Source organism: Vigna unguiculata, chromosome 3 (assembly GCF_037176805.1).
Source record: "Vigna unguiculata cultivar grain cowpea cultivar isolate G323 ecotype 2 chromosome 3, ASM3717680v1, whole genome shotgun sequence".
NCBI classification, from domain to species: Eukaryota; Viridiplantae; Streptophyta; class Magnoliopsida; order Fabales; family Fabaceae; genus Vigna; species Vigna unguiculata.
In genome coordinates this window covers 62,566,396-62,578,187 of record NC_140794.1, presented here as the reverse complement: position 1 = coordinate 62,578,187, position 11,792 = coordinate 62,566,396, and the positions used below count along the sequence as shown (strand labels likewise).

The 11,792-nt window shown below is 35.1% G+C and overlaps 2 protein-coding genes and 1 long non-coding RNA gene across 3 annotated transcripts; 1 reads left to right on the top strand and 2 right to left on the bottom strand.

Moving 5' to 3' along the window:
- Positions 1–765: 765 nt before the first annotated feature.
- On the bottom strand, positions 766–5,427 carry LOC146888000 (uncharacterized). The gene is made up of 2 exons (XR_014993809.1): positions 5,292–5,427; positions 766–991 (listed from the first exon to the last, which is right to left on the bottom strand). It is a non-coding gene; the product is annotated as an uncharacterized LOC146888000 (long non-coding RNA).
- LOC114177710 (BTB/POZ domain with WD40/YVTN repeat-like protein) lies at positions 3,305–5,121 on the top strand. Its single transcript, XM_028063185.2, has one exon. The coding sequence runs from the start codon at positions 3,592–3,594 to the stop codon at positions 4,924–4,926; it is 1,335 nt and encodes a 444-aa protein (XP_027918986.1). The 5' UTR covers positions 3,305–3,591; the 3' UTR covers positions 4,927–5,121.
- Positions 5,428–5,728: 301 nt separating the features above from the next.
- Positions 5,729–11,346, bottom strand: FAD6 (fatty acid desaturase 6). The gene is made up of 10 exons (XM_028063186.2): positions 11,178–11,346; positions 11,031–11,085; positions 10,468–10,709; positions 10,077–10,220; positions 9,807–9,958; positions 8,788–8,910; positions 8,438–8,615; positions 7,083–7,201; positions 6,692–6,806; positions 5,729–6,365 (listed from the first exon to the last, which is right to left on the bottom strand). Exons 1-10 carry the CDS (start codon positions 11,214–11,216, stop codon positions 6,204–6,206), a joined length of 1,329 nt encoding a protein of 442 aa, XP_027918987.1. The 5' UTR covers positions 11,217–11,346; the 3' UTR covers positions 5,729–6,203.
- Between the last annotated feature and the right edge of the window lie 446 nt (positions 11,347–11,792).

Here is an 11,792-nt window from a genome sequence, read left to right as displayed (position 1 = left end):
TGAAATTAAACAAACAATTATGTGTAGTAATAAAACCCTACATTGTAGCTCCAGAGGTAGCTAGCTATCTAGAAATGCAGCTAAATGAGTATTAATAAGTTTTATAAATGCTTGTATACTTTTTTTATCTAACAAAAATATTTGATATTATTTGTCATAGATGAATTATTATATCGAGAAACTTTTCATATTTTAATGATTAGAACATGTTATTTCTAATAGTTTTCAATAAAAGTAATATATGAAGGATTTTCATAATATAAGCATGAATGGCTTTATGTCTTCAAATTATGAAAGTGGAAAAAAAAAAGTACAGTGTGCTTTTATTCCTTACCATATTTATATTTTAGTTCTTTAACATTATTCCTAGCTCAAACACTGATTTTTTTATAAGTGCGCTAAAACATAATAATTTATTAAATTAATTTATCCACTGTAACAATTCAAAAATTTTTAAAAAATAGTAATTACTAATTATCATCTCTCTGCGGTATAATAAGATATTTCAAAATAAAAAGAAATCATTTATCGTCCTTATATTAAAAAAAAAACTCATGATTATTTCAAAATATAAACCATGAACTTAATACATATTTTTTCCTTTCTAAAACTATAATTCATCATTCTTATAATTTTTATATCCTAATCATTCATCTTTTCCATCACATCTCTTTCATTATCAACTCTTATATATGTCCACGTATATATAAAATACATGATCATCGCAAAATAAAATAAGAAAATAAAACAAGAGAACACACAAAATACAAGGGTAAACTAATTTTGACAAGAATAAATATCAATCTAAATATATTATATATTTAGATTGATATTAAATATTTGAAATATACAAAATATCAAATAAGAGACCAAATATCGAATTCAGAACTATCATCGAGTACAAACAAGATTAACTTTACTAACTCCTTGAGTATGATCATCTTTTACATCATATTGTTTGACATGTGAAGCACTGTTCCACTCTCATCACCTATATGAGTTAGATAACAGTAGAGTTAGGGTAGTCTCACGTCATAAGTTCTCTTTAATACACTTGGACTCGTCCTAGATTAGCATTTCCTCTTAGAAATAACTAATTTGACAAACCAACACTACGTATACATGCATGGTCAAATATATGATAATACATTCATAATTACACAAAGAGTACACAAGAAACACTATTTAGAAAGATATTACCCCTTCCTTCACACAAGATAAATGTCATAAGTAAAATCCCCTTACTACATTAAAGTCATTTAAGCAAAGAGACTCACATGAACCATTGAATCATACAATTCACAAAAAGGCATACTCATTTTCCAAAATTTCTACTATAACAACTTCTCTAACATTTGTTCTGCAAATTTCATAACACCAATCATCGCAACCAAAATTTAATTTATCTTATCGAACATTTTTGCCCACACTTAATAATTACAAATCACAAATCAAATTATCTTCATCTTACAACCTTCTTAACCTTCTCTACTCATAAGAAAATCATCACCACTACAAACATCATTCATTATAATATCATTTCTCTTGGATTTTTTTTTAAGCTTTATCAACATTCACACATCAAAACCAAACTCATATTTTATATTTCAACAGTAAAGCATTAAATTTGTAAAGAAAATGGTTTCTCTTACCTTATAGTCTTGACCTAACATTGTTCTTTTTTCCTTAAACAACTCCACACATTAAAACACTATCTACACAACAAAAGGCCAAAATGATGATCAAGACACAACATTAAGGTCTTATCCAAAGAAAATTTTATTAAGGACGAACGAACGAAAACAATATAAAAAGCAAAAAGAAACTTGCATGTTGGAGAAAACAGATTGTTACATGTAAAAAATGAACAAACCGTTAAGAGAAATCGAATGATGGTTTTGATAGAGCTATTTGTGTATACTACTCTAACGGTAGTGAATCTTCAAAAGAAATATAATTGAATCAGAATTTTATAATAAGAAAGATTTTTTTTGGAGAAAATAAGACTAGAAAAAATAACTTTAATGGGAGAGAATGAGATATGATATGGAGTTCTCACCCACCTTATACTACAATACTACAAAATTCAATAATTTTTAAAAGTAATACACGCTAAATTTAAATTAATATTGATATACTTTAGTTCATATTTGTTTCATAAGTTTGGAGTAGATTTATAAATATATATTTAATGACTATAATTAATATACGGTAAATTAGGCAATTTCTTTTATATCTACAATTTTTTTTTGGATTAAACGTATATTTTAGAAAAGCCTTAATTTTAGAGGAAATTTTGTATTCCTGATTTTTATTTCGTTCTACTACTTTAATGGCAATACATTAACTTTAACTCAACAGATAAATTTAACCACCAACATAAATCTACATTAACAACTTTTTTTTCATTGAAAATGACTTGCCACAAATTACAGAATAATGCACTCCAATGTGATAAATTTCACCTTTAATTCCAATCAATGTTTCAAGAACAGTCGTTATCTTTTAATCAAGTGACTAAGTGAGTCCATGATTACAAAACCCTTTTTAGGTCTGATTTTTATATTAGCGAAACTTGGCACTTAATTGTCACACCCAATGGTGCAATTTGGGTTGGAAAAACCCATTGGGGTGAACTAAAGAGTGATAATGACGCGTTACCAATCAATAAATGTGGAATTGATCCAATTAGTTACAAAATTTGAAAGAGTAAATAGAAGAACATGATCATAAAAACTCAACCTTTACCTTATCTTACAAGATATAATAAATGTAGAAATTGGAGCTCTTAGAACAGGCAGGGAAGTTGACTTGGTGAGAAAAACGAGAAACTTAAAATGTAGAACTTTTAAATATAATATCTGACATGAAAAATTAACAGAACTATACTTATTATTTTGAACATGGTACCAGAGCTTATCTTCAAGAGATCATTATTATTAAAGTTCTGTGCATTAAAATTTGGGATTGGAGGACATTTAAAAATCTTTTAGATGGTTGGTGCATACTAGATTTTCTATAATTTTTAAATGGGAAAGATACAGATAAGTTTCCCGCACCAAATGGAAGAACAAGAACGAAGGGACAAAAGGAGAAAAAGGAAAAAAAAAGTAAGAAAACAGAGAGAGAAGAAAAACAGAGTGACTTAGTGGGAGAGATGAAAGTGAGTCAATTCTGTTTTGAATTTCATCCATATTGATTCCTTCACCAAATCCCACACGGAGTTTAAAAAAAAAAAAAAAACCATTCTTTAAAAGCAGTGGTCTCTTACAATAACAATCCCCATGTCTAGTTTTCCCACAATCTCATCATTTTCCCCGTTGCTTAATCTCTGTCCTCTGATCTCTCTTACACACACACCCTTTGCTTCAATTCCAATCCTTGAACGGTGATCATTCACTTACCTATCTTCAGTGAAAGCATTCCTATCTGTTACTACCCACCCTCTGCTTTTCCCTGTTCATCCATCACCCAATTCAGTTCCATTCAATTCAATTCAAACCCGCAGAGCGCAGAGGCGTTGAACTGAACAATCATCTCCCTCCCCACCTGGGTTTCTGCAAAAGTCACAGTCTTGGAAGGAATTTAGTGATGGGGGTTCAGAAAGACAGGGTGAAATTCAACGTGGGTGGCAGGGTGATGGAAACAACCGCAACAACGCTGGCCAATGCAGGGCGCAATTCGATGTTCGGTGCAATGTTCGACGACAATTGGAACCTGATACTATCATCAAACAGGGAGGGCGAGAGATTCCTCGATCGCAACCCGGATTGCTTCGAGATTCTCCTCGATCTGCTCCGAACCGGGGAACTCTACATCCCACCCAACATCCCGGAGAAGCTCCTCTACAGGGAGGCCCTCTACTACGGCCTCTTGGACCACGTACGCGCCGCCAAGTGGGGCCCATTCGACGGCAACAGGCTAAGGTTGTCCCGTTCTGTGCAGGGCCAGGCCCCGGGTGACGGAACGGCCATTCGAGCAGGCCCTGATGGTGGCTGTTGCGTTGCGCATGGCAGCATGGTTCATGTGTATGATTGGATGTTGGATGAACACCCTCCTCTTAACCTGGATTACCAGAGGGTTAACGATGTTGGGTGGGTTGACTCCGACAACATTGTCATCGGAGTGAGCGAGCGGCTTGGGAGGGGTGATGGGGGGATGGGGCTGTTCAATTCTCACAACGGGGAGCTTAGGTATAAGTTTCAGGTTTGTCATGAGAATCAGGTGAAGAGTTACACTGCAGGGGCCTTGAGTTTTAGTTCAGATTACAAGATATTTTCTAGTTGTAAGGGGAGGAGTAATGAGTATGGGGTAGGGGTTTGGGACCAGGTTACTGGGAAGCAGATTGATTTTTTCTACGAGCCTTTGGGGTGGTCTCTGGGGGATGCTGATAAGCTTCAGTGGTTGGAAGGGAATAATTGTTTGTTGGTGGCTACGATGTTTCCTAGGAAGGACAACTGTTACATTAGTGTTTTGGATTTCAGGGAGAAGAAGATGGTGTGGTGTTGGTCTGATGTGGGGGCTCCTTTTGCCGTGGATGAGAAACGGGTGAGGGATGCTATTGCCATGGAGGATAATAGTTCCATCTGTGTGGTGAATGAGTTTGAGGATTTGGGGTTCATGGATCTCAGAAGTTCTGCTGCCACCAGCATTAGGTGGAGCTCCAGAAGTAGGTTGATGAAGGGGAAGATGCCGGAGGAACCGTGCTACCCCAAACTGGCACTGCATGGGGGACAGCTTTTTTCCTCCATGAATGATTGCATTTCGGTGTTCTGTGGCCCTGAATGGGTTTTGACCTCTAGGCTCAGACGAAGCTATGGGGGTTCAATATGTGACTTTTCCATTGGAGGGGACAGGCTTTTTGCGCTCCATAGTGAGGAGAATGTGTTTGATATTTGGGAGACTCCAACACCACCACTTGTATGATTTAGTTCTAGTTTATTTTTAGTTTACGGTTACTTTTACTTGGTTTGCTATATAAACCAGCTGCTTCTGGTTTTCTAGATAGTGTTGAGTAGTTTATAACTTGTCATACATGTAGGTTTACCTATACTAAAGGTGTCATGGTATATGTGAATATCTGCAGAGAAAGATGATATATGGACTGCTTCTTTTTTGTGACTCCGATTTCATACTTCAATTCAGATCTCTTGTAGATTCGAATTTCGAACCAGTCCCCTTATTCTGTTTCTTTTCTTTTTTAAAGGGCGTACCCTCTTCTAACACTTTTTTGACCTTTTTCTTTCACAACAAACATTGCGGTTTCAATTTGGTAAAGTGAGTTCACTGACCTTAAAAAGGTGAAGGGAATCATGCTAAGCGAAGTCCCGTTCCCTGTGTTAGTTGTAAGCTGTAACCGCTGCACCTTTCGGATTTGCTTTGAATAAGAATCACTTCAGATAAAGCGTTACTGGTGGCGTGAACGAGTGGTTTGCAGGTTCAGGTCATTTTCTCAACAAATTCTACACATAAAATACTCACATAAATCCCAAAGTTGTTAGCTACTACGAGGTTAATGGAAGATAAACAACCAGACCCTTTTGTTGTCGAAGTTCTAAATATTAATTTAATCAAACTTATACATTATGTAGCAGGAAAAATAAAAAAAGACAAGATCGATCGGGCTCTCTTGGTCTGTCCACGAGGAAGGACATGTTTATATTAAGAACATCGTTCCACACTTCCACTTTAAATTTGCAAACAATTATGGTTAAATATGAAGTTTCCATTAGATGAGAAGACACTGTCTATTATTTTTTAGTAAGAAACTGTATACATAAATTTCATCAATATAATACAATACAACCAAAAGAGCAATAATGAATAACAAAATACTGTCATTACAGCAGTAACTCAGTAGGCTCAAACCACTGTGCCACAGTCCACGTGCTTTTTGATCCGTCAGACAACTTTATGATATATTATTCTTCCCACGTGATGACAAGAACCCTAGTGTTCAGATTACCACAATGTCTACTTTAACTTAATGAATGCTTCTTGGTTGCTTGGCGGATAATCCGCAACTTGGTAACACTTACGTGTGAACTTCGAGAGCAACAAGCAATTTTCTTACTAAACCAGATATGAAAAAAATAACCATTTTAAACAAGATCGAAAACGTGAAAAGAAAACCGATGGCATACGAACCTAATTTGATACATAAAAAATTTCACGAGAAAAAAAGGAAGGTTGGATGGACTAAACTAAGCATAATCAGGCATGCTTTTCTTCAAAAATGTAATTGGACGAGAATCTTCAGGGGCGAGTTCGTCGAAGGCAACATAATTTTGCTCTTTATCGTACACATGACACACTGTCATGATTGTCTTCATCAATCTCCAATTCCAACTAGCCTCATTCAGATACTGTCGATCAACACAAACAAAACAAAACAGAAATAATTAGCAACGACGATATTTCCTTTGAGAAATTTTACATGTACGGGATTCGAGACAATTGTACTATTGGAATAAACAAAACTTCCAAATCTTTTATTTAGACTACATCTTCAATAAGTTTCAGAGGCAAAGAGAATATTCTAAAAAATTCATTTTCATTAAATAGGAAGTAAAAAACCCAATACTTGTTAATTATGATAACAATGTGGTAGTATATTTTTAAAAAACAGTAGAAGAGTGGCCCTCATTCCAATACAGGAACAAAGAAAATATATTGGCAATTTTTATCTTACCTTTCCCCAATTTTCTTCGATGGACTTATGGGCTGCTCTTAAATTATAGCTTGGTATCCTCGGGGATATGTGGTGTGGAATATGGACATTAATGTCATGACATAGGATCTCGATCCTGTTTAGAAAAATAATAAATAAAGTCAATAAATAGCGTTAATGCTAATGTTATCAAGTTCATTTTGCAAACCTGCATTTCAGACAAATTGACAAGATGAGTAAATTCTTAAAATTTATTTACGTAAACAAAGGACAATCATTTTCAGATAAAGGAATGAAATAAAAGCATTGGGCAGTAACTCATCAATTATGCAGTACATTCCACCTCCATGTGTAAATTTATATGCCAGAAAAACGTACATTACTAAAGAAAGAAGCAACAAGAATCCATTACCATTTAGGGTAATCACAATGAACAGTTCCATTAAGCTGTGCTTGTGCAGCATTCCACTCCTCTGAGTTTCTGAATGGAATATGCGGCGCAGTATGATGTACCATGGTAAAGGTACTCATCTGTGATCACCAGAAAAATAAATAGTGTGACTCTTGTTATAAGTATAATTTTGAACTGGCAAGAGTATTGATTATATCAACAAAATTCACCCACAATTAAATCGTCGTAAGAAGTTTCACTGAAGGGGTAAGTTGATTTTGTACTCTGGCTATTAATTAAATATTATCATTCATTGGCCTTGAGTTGTATAATACCTTCGTTTTTTTGAGTTGGACGCTCGGTATCTAAAAGTGACACTGTACCTTAACCAAGTTCAGTTGAGCCAAGTAGAACCATTTAAGGGGACAGAGCTCTCCTAGTTTCCCCTTTTTTTCTCATTCACAATACTTCAAAGTCAAATCTTCGTTAAAAGGAATCAAGCTCCATTTTACTTTGTCGAATGGGCATTAGTGGTGGGTTGTTCAATATTTTACTATACTGTATGCTCATCCAGATTTATACTCAAAATGTATCTTCTTCACTGACGTGAATATTACAGACTTCTTTTCAAACTATTACTTTAATAAGATCTCTTACTTTAAGAATAAAAACCCGTATGTAAATTAACATTTCAATGGATTAAAGACATGTCAGAGACTACACATGCAAATTTTCATTTGCATAATATAATCCCAGGTACAATATAATAGAAAATATAAGTGTAGAGCCATGGTTAGAAGGCCGGGATCTTACTGGACCCATCCCACGATTCCATCAATTCCTGGCTAAAATAAAAGTCTAAAACAGTGACATTGGTCTCAGCTTTCTGGCAGCATACAAATACAACAAGGGATAGTCTAGTATTTTTTCCAGTCCCTAACATAAGGTTACGAGTTGTTTTATATATGCATTCAAGTTTAGGACTAACTCCCAACCAACACCAACAGAACTAGAACAAAACCTTATCATACATAAGTGAGGCTGGCTAAATCAATTATATGACGTTATAGGACTCTTATAAAAATTAATCTATCATGAGCGACCAACGTTTAAGATTCAACAAGTTTTATATTTGGATGCCCAAGGTCTAAAGCCTTCCTTCTTCAGGCTTCAGGCTAACAATAAGCCCATAGGTGGAGGTTGCTTAACATAAATCAAAAAGTTTAACCCACTTCCAGATCATTAAAAATGGCTTCAACAATACCCTGGCTAAATATGCAGCAAATCATTACTACCCATCCAAACAAAAAGAAACAAAACATTGGAGCCAACAGTGGTGAGCAAAGAATGAATTTACAATATAGAAATGAAATTACCCAGAAGTGATAGCCCAACCATGGCATCAACCAGAATTTTATCCATCCCATGATTCCTGTCTTGTAAATGATTAATGGCCACCCAATTGCTATAAAGGAAAACACACACGCTAAACTTATCTTCACCCTGTTTACTTCACTTGGTCTGAACTTCTTCAAATCAAAGTGGCACAGCAACCTAAGTTAGAATGCAACCCCATATCAAGATTTGATTTAAAACTAAAGGTAATTAAATACGAATTCAAGGAACTTTTAGCTAATGAAGTAGTACTTTAGGAACTGCACAAAGATATTTCAAGGCATGGGACCTTAAAGAATAAATGATAAATGATTTCATTATATGCTCATACCAGTGAGCTATAGACATCCAGCATCGAAATGGACCATATCCATATATTATTGCTTTCCTCAAAAGGGGAGAAGATTCAAACTCGTCCTTCCTAACAGGCTGCCAAGCAGTATCTTCCACCAGCCTGTACCATTATAAATGGCTTACAATTAAATTAATGAAACAGTGAAGCTACTGATTCTGCGTGAGACAGTTAAACTCAGAAATAAGCATACTAAATTATGTATTTATTGCGGGAAACTTTCTAGTTTTAGGCCAGCATCACCATACAAGACAGACAAAAGAGGGTTTTCCTTCAGCAAGGAGTTACCTCCTTCGACATCTAGCAATTAGTAAAACTATCCTATGAATATAACCACCCGAAGCCCCACACACCACACAAACTAACTGTCAAAACATTCAACCCAAGACAGAAATACCGCACAAAAATAAGAACTCAGATTCATAACCGCCTAAAAATAGTTACCTGAAGACAAATTACAACACAAACACTAATAATTCTGCCCTACTGAATCTCAGTTTGCTTCTTATTCCTTCAGATATACACTTTCCAAGGTCTATCTGTCAGAGACAGAAGAGTTTAAATAATGCGTACGTGTGCATCATGTAGATAAACCAAGGTGCAGGATTTTTATCCAATAATATGATGTTACCATTGAGTCTCTTACAGTGCATTATGCATGTCATATATAGCCTGTATTTTATCCTTTCAGTATTGGTGCCATCTGACTTTGAGTAAATCTGGGGCAGAGAGTGTGAATTTATACTGGACAAATAACTATAATGTACAAAATAATGATGCATTATCCCACTATCAGTTTTCAGCAGAACATATATTTTTCCTTGACAAACCTACTCAAATATAAATTAACAAGGGTGGATTTGAGGAATAAAAAAACATGTTTTCCACCGCATATTAAATAAAAATATTAACCAGTCCCTCCACAGTCCATATACAAGATGCACTTGTAAAATAAAAAATACAAAAAAAATAAATAGAAGAAAACACAAACTGCTCACATGTTTGTTTTTGCATGGTGTCTGTCATGCTTAAATCGCCATGGCTCATATGGATAAATCAGTGGCAAAAAAGCCAGGGTCCCAACAATGTCTTCTATCAATTTGTTGGATGAAAATGACTTGTGAGCACAATCATGTCCTATAACAAAGAACTACATGACAAAAAAGGAAAGAAGATTAGAAAACATAAACAAAAATTTTGGCCAAGTTCTTAAGAGATATGGTCAAGAAGGATTTGAGATACCGGTAAGAAATAAAATTATAACTAACCCCAGTTACTGCAGTCCCAGTCCATGCCCAAGCCAGAGGAAGAAGATACCAGGGAGCTTTGGAAATCATGAAGATCCCCAATGCATAAGAAGTGATAGATATCAAAACAGATTTCCATGCTTTCACATCATCAATCTCAAAGACCTGCAAAAAATTGTAAGACAATTTATCTTTCTCATACGGCTATTGTTTATGTTTTATTACAAACTTGCATGACACAATGAATGCTATTTTAAGCGCATGAGCAAATATTTCACTGGAAAACATAAAGTATTTAAGTGGTGACTCCACTTATTAGAATTAAACGCAAAAGTCCTATCTAATGATGTTGCTATAAAACATGACATCGATCTAAATAATAATAACAACAATAACAATAATAATAAAGCACCTCCTTAGGAAGGGAATTGATGACATCCTTTAAAGTAACATCAGCTGGAAGCGGCTCTCCAATTTGCCTGAAACCATAGTCTTCAGCCAGCTGTTTTCTATACTCCACACCTTCCACAGGAGCTGGTTGTTGTACTGGAACTGCAACAGCACGTATGAAACTAACCTTATTCCTAGTAACAAAACTCCTTTGACGCTCGAACCCTTTCCGAATAAGCCCATCACTGTTTAAACTAAATATGCCTGTGGTAAAAGAATGACAAATAATTAGTTAAAATGCACCCATTCCACACACCAGTGATGCCCATGCCTATTAAAAGTTAAGCACAATGGCACCTTACAGACTCCAGCCCAACTCATCAAAGGATAACTAAGTGATACTAATCACTGGTACCACCAGGCAATGGTAGCTATTCACCGGAGACAATCTTATTCGAGTGAAATATTTGTGATGATGATTCTTCCTAATATCTTATCATCGAATCGGTCCATTTCCAATATCTTGAGCTTAAATTGCGACATGGAGCGGTAAATTGAATTACGGTAAGGGAAGAAGGTAAATACCTGGGGAGTAGTGAGCAGCAATGTCTCTCCGGCGAAGTGGTTTCTGAAAAGAGCCCTGAAAAATGAAATCATAATAAGAGTAACATTGGCTTGAAAGCTGAAACACGCTCGAGAGAAAAAAAACGAAGAAGAACAGTAATGGAAAACCTTGAATAGAAGTAATGAATCAGCGAGCGTGCAAGCCATTGTGAGCACAGATTAAACTGAACTCACAAGAGAGGATTTTGGCGCTTTGAAAGAGATAACGCTTTTGCTGTTTTCCCTTTCAGAAAGGATCGTGGATGGGAATGTATTTCATATGTTAGAGTGTGGGCCCCTCAGAAATGTGGACTTCCTTTAAGCGACCCTCGCAGCCGCATGTATGTATTGGACGGTGTCGTTTTTTCTCCGTCCACTGTCCACTGCACCATTTCCTCTTCTTTCAGTTTTTTTATTTACATTTTTAACCATAATTATTTGCTTATTATTTATTATATCTTTTTCATGTGCAAATACAACTTTTTTATTTTGTATACAAAATTAATGTTAATTATTGATGATTGATATGATCCAAATTTACTCTTATAATTTCTAATATAAAAATATTCTCTCTTCTTTATCAACACTTTGTTGAATAAATATCGTTTGTCACGTTTTACATTTATAATACATTATTGACTCTACATTTTCATTGGCTTCTGTGTTTGACTACATGTTTCACATGGCTCGTTACTATTATGTAACTCTCAAAACTTTTATTTAACAATTTTAATAAGCCATGAC

Bases quoted from the DNA above. Each gene is read 5' to 3' on its own strand.
- FAD6 (XM_028063186.2), bottom strand. From the start codon at position 11,216: ATGGCTTGCACGCTCGCTGATTCATTACTTCTATTCAAG. The intron at 9,959-10,076 runs GTTAGTTATAAT...TTTGTCATGTAG, and splicing joins CTGGGACTGCAGTAACTGGG to TTCTTTGTTATAGGACATGA. The intron at 6,366-6,691 runs GTAAGATAAAAA...GTTGATCGACAG, and splicing joins TCGAAGAAAATTGGGGAAAG to TATCTGAATGAGGCTAGTTG.
- LOC114177710 (XM_028063185.2), top strand. From the start codon at position 3,592: ATGGGGGTTCAGAAAGACAGGGTGAAATTCAACGTGGGTGGCAGGGTG.